Source organism: Dama dama, chromosome 5 (genome assembly GCF_033118175.1).
Source record: "Dama dama isolate Ldn47 chromosome 5, ASM3311817v1, whole genome shotgun sequence".
NCBI lineage: Eukaryota > Metazoa > Chordata > Mammalia > Artiodactyla > Cervidae > Dama > Dama dama.
This window is the reverse complement of record NC_083685.1, coordinates 27985197-27995920: the sequence shown is the minus strand read 5'-3', so window position 1 is coordinate 27995920 and position 10724 is coordinate 27985197. Positions and strand designations below refer to the sequence as shown.

General features: G+C 43.9%; 1 protein-coding gene across 2 annotated transcripts in view; it reads left to right on the top strand.

The window, feature by feature from the left end:
* The first annotated feature begins 52 nt into the window (after window positions 1–52).
* Window positions 53–10724, top strand: part of POLE (DNA polymerase epsilon, catalytic subunit) — a 55799-nt gene continuing 45127 nt past the window's right edge. For both annotated transcript variants that reach the window (XM_061142199.1, XM_061142198.1), the window contains exons 1-12: window positions 53–148; window positions 3878–4019; window positions 4458–4538; window positions 4965–5009; window positions 5162–5254; window positions 5564–5718; window positions 7850–7991; window positions 8118–8198; window positions 8904–9011; window positions 9344–9454; window positions 9715–9800; window positions 9974–10093. In XM_061142199.1, the coding sequence (XP_060998182.1) occupies window positions 87–148; window positions 3878–4019; window positions 4458–4538; window positions 4965–5009; window positions 5162–5254; window positions 5564–5718; window positions 7850–7991; window positions 8118–8198; window positions 8904–9011; window positions 9344–9454; window positions 9715–9800; window positions 9974–10093 (1226 nt within the window). In that variant the 5' untranslated portion in view covers window positions 53–86. The remainder of the gene's footprint in view (window positions 149–3877; window positions 4020–4457; window positions 4539–4964; window positions 5010–5161; window positions 5255–5563; window positions 5719–7849; window positions 7992–8117; window positions 8199–8903; window positions 9012–9343; window positions 9455–9714; window positions 9801–9973; window positions 10094–10724) is intronic.

Here is a 10724-nt window from a genome sequence, read left to right as displayed (position 1 = left end):
GCGGTGGGGCGCTTCCGGCCTCTCGCGAGAGTTATTGTGAGCGCGCCAAATTTCTACGGGGAAGTGGTGGCGGTGGCTGCAGCGCTATGGTTCTGAGGAATACCGGGCGACTGCGCGCGGAGCCGGGCGCGGACGGGGAGCCCAACCGGTGAGACAGGTGGCAGGCGGGCGCCGAGGACATTCCTTTCGGCCTGACGGCACAGGAGCACCCCCTGCTTAGCGCGCGCGCGCGCGCGTCATTCGTGAGCAGCGGCGAGAGCGCCTGGGGCGCTCCACTCGGCCGCCCGACGTGGGCTCGCGGTTAAGAGTCCGGCAGCTCTCCAAAGCTGCCCCCTCTCCCCGCCGTCTCCTTGTTGGCGCGGTGTCCGAGGTCCTCCGCCTGCGGCCCGGTGGCAGCGCCACGGGGAAGGGGCGGCTCTAGGACGAGGGTGGGGAGGGGGAACGCGCCACAGCCTGGCTCCTGCTGATGATGCGCTGCCCACGAGTTCTCAGGGTAGTAAGTAGCTGAGGGTATCCGGTTATGCTAGGAGCGCTCGGAGGCCTTGCAGCCTAACCTTCGGTCGGCGCCTCAGGCCCGCGGTCGACGCGTCTTGTACTGGAGTGAGGGCGGGGGGCCGCAAGGCTCCGGCCTCTCGGGTCCAGCCCCACTGCCTCCCGCGGTCGGGGCGGCCCTGACCGCGGTGTCGGCAAGGCTGCGGAGTAAGGAGAGCAGCTTCTGACTTGGTTCTAAGGTCAGAAGCCCTAAAAATTAATATGTGACAGGGGTTTGTTCGTTCTGAAAGCTTTAGGGGAGAATCTCTTTTCTTGCCCTTTGTAGCTTGTAGAGGCTTCTTCCTCTCTTTTCAAAAACAACACTGTCACATTTCCAGCCTCACTCTCCTCTCTGTCTCTAATTTCTGGCTTTTATAAAGAACCTTATGATTACAGTGGGTCCACCCAGATAATCCCCATCTCAAAATACTTAAAGTCATCGCACCTGCAAACTCCCTTTGGTCATGTAAGATAACAGGTTCCTTGGATTAGGACACAGACATCTTTGGTGTGGGGGCTGTCAATTATTCTCTCTACAGCAGGTGGCTATAATTTTTTGTGAAAAATAAGGGTCCTCATCTTGAAATAGGTCATTCTGTTCTTCACGTGTAGGTGACCCAAAGAATATCTTGGGTCAGGCAAAAGACTCAGGCAAAAGAGTTTTTCTTAAGCAAAATTCTCTGACCACTTATGTTTATAAATTAATAACTAATGAACCATGTTACAGTAATTAAAGACATGAATTCTACACAGGCTTGGTTCAGATCTTTTTTTTTCTCTAACTAGTCTCTATTTTGTATATTTAGCTTTCTTAGACTGTTTCCTTTCTTAGATTGCACCATTCTAGACACATACATATTTTTTCTCTGCTTATTGATTTATAATAAAGTAGCTCATTTATTTACGTTAAGACAAAAAGTCATGGCGTATGGATTCTTAGCTGTACATTTTTGAGGAGTGGAGAATATAGTTGGCTTAACTAATAAAGAGGCCTTCAGCCCAAAATATACAGGAGCCAGAATCTCAGAACTGCAGTTTAAAGAAGAAACTATTAATAGCATTTGCTTTTTAAGTTGGAATGCTAATATGGTAATTATTCTGTTTTGAAGACGAATAAGCCATAATTATCATATTCTATCTAGATGGGATCACACCTGTGAAATTAAAAGATTGTGAACAATTTGGGATTATTTTATTTTGGGGGGATTATTTTAATCTCTGGAATCAAAATAGGTTTAGATAGTTCTGTTGATGGAAAGTCTTTGTCAAGTACTTAATTTAAGGTTTATGATAAAATCTATATGAACAGTTATTTAATCCTAAGCTGAGAAAGGCTTGGGAGGGTTGAGGCAGATGTAACTGAGCTGGTAAGTGATTTCCCTTGTCAGTTGAGATAGTTCCTCTCACACTGAACAATGTTATATCCCCATTTTTATCCACATATCTTCCAACATCTAGACTCAGGTGTCCCAGGAGGTATATCATACTTTTAAGGTACAGTTTATTCTACCACGACAGGTATTTCTATAACCCTAGTTTGCTCATGTGTAGTTTGGCAAATAGGAGAATATCAGTAAAATGTGGAGATTGTATTGGTTCATTTGCAGTTTTCCCTAGGCAAGGGGATCAGAATCTAGTAGAATTCAACAATCTTCAGTAGAGAAGAAAAGAGCCCTTGGCTGGAGTGTGGCACAGATGTGTGCCCTGTTGGCTCTGTTTGAAGAAAATTTTATCTGAGTGCCTGTACCAGTGCCTCCCTCCAATCTCAGGTGGCAGGCTACACTTTTCTCCTGTACTCAATAGTCATAAACCAGGACCTTGCCTCTCGTGTTATGCATTTAAACAAACAACTCTGTAGAAACATGGTTATTGACTTTGCTGTATAGAAATTAAAGCTACCTTTCAGTGTTATAAGCCAGCTAAAAGAGAAAATGGCTTAGCATGGAACACTGCTTTCTCTGTGCACTCAGACACTGAACTGCGCAGCCCAGCACACTGCAGCCATCCTTGTTTCACTTTCCTCGCATGAGATACACTTCCCCAGATGTGCTGCAGCCGCCTGGTGGTTGTATGAGTGCTGTGTTCATTTACATGTGCCTTGAAAAGTGTTCAGTATTTTTCAGGCTCGGTGGTTGTGGTGCTCCACGGCATTTGGGGTCTTCCCGGACCATGGATCAAACCCAAGTCCTGAAAATCCTGTGTGGTCGAATATGGTTAATTGCATTTTTTGCAAGAAACAAACTAATAATAAATTTGAGTACCATCATTTTAAAAATAGAGAAAACTTTTTGAGATAATTGTAGGTTCTTAGCAGTTGTAAGAAATTACCCAGAGGGAAGACCCAGAGGGATGGGATGGAGAGGGAGGTGGGAGGGGAACACATGTAAATTCATGGCTGATTCATGGCAATGTATGGCAAAAACCACTACAATATTGTAAAGTAATTAGCCTCCAACTAATAAAAATAAATGGAAAAAAAATTAAAAAAAAAAAAAGAGATTACACAGAGATCCCTTAACCTAGTTTCCCCCAGTGGTAACAGCTGACATGAGTGCAATGTCACAACCAGGAAATTGACATGATACAACAATGCATGAACACTCGTTTAAGTGTGTGTAGATTTAGTTCTGTGCACTTTCTGTGTTCATGACCACCACCACAATTAAGTCACAGAACAGTTCTGACCCAAGGGTCCCTTATGCTACCTTTTTATAGCCACAGCCATCTCCCTTCCTCCATTAATGGCTAATCTGTTCTCCATCTCTAAAGAATGCTATATAAGTGGAATAAAGTACGTAATTTGGGGGAGTTGGTTTTTTCACTCAGCCTAATTCCTTTGAAACCATTCTAGGTTATTGCATGTATCAATAAGTTTGTTACTGATGAATTGTATTCCATGGGAAGGATATAACACAGGCTAACTATTCACCTGTTGAAGGGTATCTGGGTTGTTTCCACTTCTTGTCTATAATGAAAAAGTTGCAGTGAATGTGCACATGCAAGTTTTTTGTGTGAACATGAGTTTTCTTTTGTCTGGGATAATTGCTCAGGATTGCAATACTGGACTTTATGCATTTTTTTTAACTACCCCATGAGGCAGCATGTCCAGCCAAGATTGTTTTTATTAGTGTTCTAGTTACATAGTTAAACAAGTTTTGACGTCAGTATGATGTCAAAAAATATGACGTCCCATTCATATTTTTCCTATGAGTCCTGTTTTCATAATGAGCATTTTTCAGGGATGCTCCTACCATGTCACATCTGAAATGCTTACACTGGGTGGACTGAGGGTTGTGGGTGTAGAGTGTCATGATCAGTGATCAAGGATTTCCCTCCTTTCACTCAGGGATGATGGCCCCTCTTCCTCTGTCTCTGCACTCAAGCGCCTGGAGCGCAGTCAGTGGACAGATAAGATGGATCTGCGGTTTGGTTTTGAGAGACTCAAGGAGCCGGGTGAGAAGACAGGCTGGCTCATCAACATGCACCCTGTAAGCTCCTGTGCTTTTCCTCCATCTTCCTCCTCCCATTCAGGAGGGCAGCACAGCCCTTATCTGAAGAGTAGGTGACACCTGGCGGGAACATGTTGTGGACCATCCAGGTAGAGATGGGATTGTTTGCAGTTCTCCTGCTTTCCTCTTTAACTTGTCCGGGTCTTCTCCGGGTCATTAAGAGGTCACTGAAATAACAAAGGTGAGGGGCATCCCTGTTACCCATAAGAATAAAGCTTTCAAAGATGAGGAGGAGACAGAGAGATTCCCATCTGGATGCTGTTATGACATGATTCTTGTTAATGGATCTGGTAGAGTTTATGCAAAGGTGGAGAAAGATTTTGTTTTTAAAGTACTCAGTTTCCCAGAGAAGGAAGAAAAGGCTCTTTTACTTTGTAGAGGAAAACCTTGTGCTCTTGTTGACCGACTCTCTTGCAGACTGAGATTTTAGATGAAGATAAACGCTTAGTTAGTGCTGTGGATTACTACTTTATTCAAGACGATGGGAGCAGATTTAAGGTAAGGCCCTTGAACCCCAAGAAGCTAAAAACCACTCAGTGATAAGGCATAACTGGGCCCAAAATGATACGTGTCCTTTTAGCTCTGCAGCTGTGAGGAGAGAGGGATTATGGGAGACTTGTAGCAGGCAGCTGCCTGAAGCTCTTTAGGAACATGGGCCCCATGGAGCCATACTAGTCTCCACCTAAGATGTCCTAAGAGAAGCTAGCTCAGGAAGACTGAAAGATGAGCAGTATTGTGTCTCTTAGACTCTTGCCCTTGTGATATGTGCAAGTCTAATTTTCTGTTGTATCATCTCTCTTAAGATATGTCCAGGTCAATGATACATTGAATCTAGGCTTCTCACAGGTATAATAAAAACAGCCTATCTTCATTTTTCTCCTTTTTTTCTTTGTCATCACCCCAAATGGGCTGTGATTCTTGCAGGTGGCCTTGCCCTACAAGCCATATTTCTACATTGCAACCAGAAAGGTAGGTCTGTGGTTTATGGCATTAGGTCAAATGACCTGAGCCTCATCTTGTGGGAGAGTCAAAACTGGAAATAAAGAGGCTTCTAGAGAGACAGGCAAGGAAGGAAATAGATTTTACTAATGGGACGTCTTTTCATTCTGTTCCTGATTTAGGGTTGTGAGCGGGAAGTTTCATCTTTTCTTTCTAAGAAGTTTCAGGGTAAAATTGCCAAAGTAGAGACTGTCCCTAAGGAGGATCTAGACTTGGTGAGTATCACCCAGCCCTTCCTGGGTATATTAGGCTGGGTCTGCTCTGCCCATGGGGTGAGATGGCGGGAGGACATGTTTGGTACCTATGGGGCAGTGTAGATGATGGACTTTCATGACTGTCCCTACCTCCTCCTCAAAAACTCTAGTGGCATTGTTGGTGCCATGTGCAGAGTTGAACAAGTTGCTTTGGAGTTGCCAACTCTTCACCTCATTTATGTACCTTTGACTCATTCTCCCCTTATTTTCTCTCTCCAATGTAGTATTTTTTTCTCTTGAACTCATGAACACCATCTCTTCACTCTGTAGCCAAATCACTTGGTTGGTTTGAAACGAAATTATATTAAGCTGTCCTTCAACACCGTGGAGGACCTCGTCAAAGTGAGGAAGGAGATCTCCCCAGCTGTGAAGAAAAACCGGGATCAGGGTCATGCCAGTGATGCCTACACAACTATGCTCTCCAGGTAAGCTTCGTTCACATAAGCAAAGCAGCCAGGTGGTTCATAGGACTGTTTCCCATTTATCCTAAGTTTACAAGATGAACAGGACATGGGAAAACTCAGCAATAAAGTTACCTTAATGACTGGCTTTGTTCAATGTGAAACACTTATGAGCAATTAGTTAGACTTTCTTATGTGTTCCCTTTGTGTTAAATTAATGGTGGATTCCCAGGTTCTAGTTCAGCTGTCCCTCCTTTCTTACACGGGGATAGATTTGGCTTCAAACTGAGTTTCTGTAACAATAAAGACATTTTAGATTTCTAATCCCACCACCATAACAGAGTCTGTTTTCATGGTTTTTAGAAAGCATTAAGATGTCTGCAAATTTTATTAAATATCTAGATTTATGTAGCACATCCTCTCCAGAGAACCCTGGTTATTATACAGAGAAACTTAAAGGACAACAAACACTGTTCATTAAACATTTAAACATCAACAGCAATAAGAAACAGGGTAATAGATTAAGAAGAAATCTTGACTAATTAAAAGTTATGATGACTTCAGCATACCAGGTGGCCAACAGGCACATGAAGAGATGCATAATATCTCTCAATGTTAGAGAAATGCAAATTGGAACTATAATGCGGTACCACCTCATGCTGGTCGTCGTTAAAAAGTCTGCAAATGACAAACACTAGAGAAGGTGTGAGAAAAGGCAACTCTCTTAAGTTACTGGCAGGAATGTAAATTGATCCAGCCACTTTGGAGAATAGCATAGAGGTTCCTCCAAAAACTAGCAATAGAGTTGCTAGTCCTACCAGCAGTCCTACACCTGGGCATATATCCAGGCAAAACTATAATTCAAAAAGACACATTCACCCCTGTGTTCATAGCAGCACTGCTCATAGTAACCGAGACATGAAAACAATCTAAATGTCCATGAACGGATGAGTGGATAAAGCTGTGGTTCATATATACAGTAGAATACTACTCAGCCATAAAAAAGAATGGAATAATGCCATTTGCAGCAACATGGGTAGACTTGGAGATTATCATACTAAGTGAAGTAAATCAGAAAGAGAAAGACAAATATGTTATAACACTTAATATGTGAAATCTAAAATTTGACAAATGAACTTATCTATGAAACAAAAATAACCTCGCAGACATAGAAAACAGATTTGTGGTTGCCACGGGGTAGGAGTGGACTGGGAGTTTGGGGTAGCAGATGCTAGCTATTATATATAGGATGGATAAACAACAAGGTCCTACTGTGTAACACAGGAAACTATATTCAACATCCTGTGATAAATGATAATGGAAAACAATTTTTAAAAGAATGTGTTTATGTATATAACTGAATCATTTTGCTGTGTAGCAGAAATTAATACAACATTGTAAGTCAACTAAAAAAAGACCTGCAGAAATTTATGATGATTTCGGAAAAGAGCTAATTGTATCCTCTAGCAAAAGTGGATCAGTTTGGGACCCTGGATGTTTCTGCACCCCCTGCCCAGTGGCTCATTAATGACTTTTCAGAATACTGCAAGTTGTATCCAAAGACTTGAGTCCCCAGAGGCCTGAGCCTTCTCTAAAACTCATTGCCTTTTTCTTCCCCTTAATAGTCCATTCAGTATTTGGAAGCTTAGTGGACTAATATTGGAGTGAATATTCTAGTGACAGTGATTCCCACTCAGATATGATGAGAATAATTATGACACAGAAATAGTTACTGTTTACCAGTCACTTCACCATGCTAAGAGCTTGTGAGCATGTTACCTTATGACGCTCATGCTGGGTGGGCCTGTTCCTGTCGTCTTTGTTTTCTTGATGAAGAAATAACCTCAGTGAAGGTGGGTCACATCTGTAGACATGCCTTACGAGTAATAGTCTCCTTTATTCTTTGCTCTTTTAATTGGGGTGGAACTTACATCCAATAAAATGCATGTCCTAAGTGTACTGAACTTCCTTGTGTCTGTGGCCTGCAGCTTGGTCAGATGGGGGTCATCCAAGGTCATTCCTTAAGAAGGCCTGTCCTGATCATCTCAGCCACCTTATAAACCTTTGTGTTTACATTATGTGAACTCCTCTGGCCTTTCCCCACTTCAATCCCTAGCAGAGTATAGTTGAAAAAGTTGGTCTCTTTATTTTGCAGTGTTCTGCAAGGAAGCAGTGTAATTATTGATGAAGAGGAAACCTCTAAGAAGATTGCCGACCAGATGGACAACATTGTGGACATGCGAGAGTACGATGTACCTTACCACATCCGTCTCTCCATCGACCTGAAGATCCACGTGGTAAGTGGTCTGTTGCATGGGGGTAGTTACTGACAGCCAGGAGGTGATATTGAAGGATAGATCCATAGAGTAGACTTCCCTGGACAGGTGTAGAAATCTTTGGTTAATGCACCACATGTCCTTCAGGCTCACTGGTACAATGTCCGGTACCGAGGAAGTGCCTTTCCAGTGGAAATTGCCCGCCGCGATGACCTCGTTGAACGACCAGTAAGTACTGCTTGCATTTCCTCCATCCTAAACTTTTCATTTGTTTCTGGTGAGAAAGGTGAAAGGTGAATTTGATTTTGAGATTGGTTTGCTTCTTTTTCCTCAAATACTTTCTTAAAAGAATTTTGAAATAATTGGTATTTTTTATCAGTTTCTGACCTTGCACATATATATCATCGTGTGCTGTCAGTATTTGAGCTAGGCTGGATCTGAACATTTGAGGTAAAGCTCTGACTTCCATTTTTGATGGTTAAGAGCAAAGTGTTATATTGAAAAATGGATTCAAAACTGGTTCAGGAACAGCTTTGTGATCTTGGGATAGTTTATACTCTGTTTTTTCACATCTAAGATGAGATTGTCAGTTCTGTATCACAGTCTCCTGTCAAAGTTGTCATAAAGGTCAAAATGAGGTGATTCATTTTAAAGTGTCTTGAGACTCAAGTGTTCTGTAATTCTAGACTTTTCCTGTGAACAGTGCCTCCAGCCTTATCTTGTATGTTCCAGTTTTCATATCATCATGGTAGCTCAGTCCACCCCAAGATGCCTGTCCCGTTTTTTCCTGGACCTTTCCCCATAGCAGCTCATCTCTTGCTTTTAGTAACTGGCAGTAGAGGTGGAGGTGTCATGGGTATCAAGAGAACCACCAGGGTCTCCAGAGCTCAGCTTGGTTCTTGGCCAACTTAATGCTACATTTTGTCCCTTCAGGACCCAGTGGTTTTAGCATTTGACATTGAGACAACCAAACTGCCCCTCAAGTTTCCAGATGCTGAGACTGACCAGATTATGATGATTTCCTATATGATTGATGGTCAGGTGAGTGGGTACCTTCTGGAATGTGAGCTCTCTATGAACCAGGACCAAGTCTGGTCTCCAAACCTGAACAATGTCCACCCGTGGTTTGTATTTGTTTGGTGACTAATGAGTGAATGGAGCCCACACAAGTGAACAAGCAAGCTATTCTGGCATCTAGCCACTCTCTGCCTTCAAGGCAAATCTTAGGATTAAGTAGCCTGTCTTTTTTGGGAAAGCCATGGTGTTTCAAGTTGCTGCAAAGTTTTTGTAGCAAGAGTCTCCAGGCTGCATGTGGGAGGTATGTCTTAGTCTTTGTTTCTGTAACTCGCACTGACTGCTAATGAACTTCCCAGGGCTACCTCATCACCAACAGGGAGATTGTCTCAGAAGATATAGAAGATTTCGAGTTCACTCCCAAGCCAGAATATGAAGGACCCTTCTGTGTCTTCAATGAGCCTGATGAGGTAGAGATGCCACTTGGGAAAGTGCCTGATGTTTGGGAATAGGAAGAGGAGGCAGGCATGGTGACCCTCTCAGAACTCAGCATTCGTTTAATCATAATAGCAGCTGGGTTAAGTCCCCAGTGGTTGGTCCTCATTCACATAAGGTTAGGGTGGAAATAAAGGGGTCATGTGAAGTGTTACTCCTCAGCTTTGGAGAGGTGTTAAAATGACTTGAGGAAGAGTAAAGTAACCCCTTGACTGCCAAAATTTGTTAAATTCAGGTTCATCTAATCCAAAGATGGTTTGAACACATCCAGGAGGCCAAACCCACCATCATGGTCACCTATAATGGGGACTTTTTTGACTGGTGAGTCAGAAAAGGGAAGGGAGCGATGGGGAAGCACCACTTGGTAGCATGGGTGAGCTGCTCACCCTGTTTAAGAGGAGGTGGTGGGAGGTGTCCCCTGGGGCAGTCTTCCTGGCCCCTGTGGAAATTAGAGACTCACTGTCCCATGTGCTTGTCTGTCCTCTTGTCCTTAGGCCGTTTGTGGAGGCCAGAGCAGCGGTCCATGGACTGAGCATGTACCAGGAGATAGGGTTCCAGAAAGACAGCCAGGGGGAGTACAAATCACCCCAGTGTATCCACATGGACTGTCTCAGGTAGGCCCTGCAGCTCACGTGGTGGCTCGTCACAGTGTCTCATGAGGGCTTTCTGTAAGTGAGACTCCCTTATACACACTGGTCCTTCCCACACCTTCGTACAGAAGCTGCCGAGAAGTAGCTCCTGTCCCCTGAGAGGACAGTGGCTGCTGGCTGGTGCCCAGGGTATAGAAACCAGACCAGAAAGAAAGACCTGGTAGAGTGAGGTCTGGTGCTGTGGGAGGTCACAGGGGGGCCTTGGCTTCCCTGCATTAGGTTGGGATGTGGCAGCCAGGCTCTCTTGAAGGGCAAGTACAGTGTCCAGATAGGCTAGGGTGTCCAGACTCAGGACAAGTGTGCAAGGTGTCCCAGAGAGCTGAGAAGGAAGGCTGGAGAGAAAGGTCTTGTGGGCTTCCTGTGCCCAGTGAGGAGATTGGTTTTATTTTGGTGGCATGGGGAGCCACTGACACATTTAAAGCTTGATGAATTTTCTCCTTACCCCTGGTGTTATGGTGCGTGAATTGAAGGGGCAGGCAGGTTGCAACATGAACAGGAGTGAAGAGAAGGCTGGTCTTGAGATATCTGAGAGTCGAGGACTTGGGGATCTGTAGATTTGGGGACAGGTGCAAGAGGCATTAGGAAACTCTGGTTC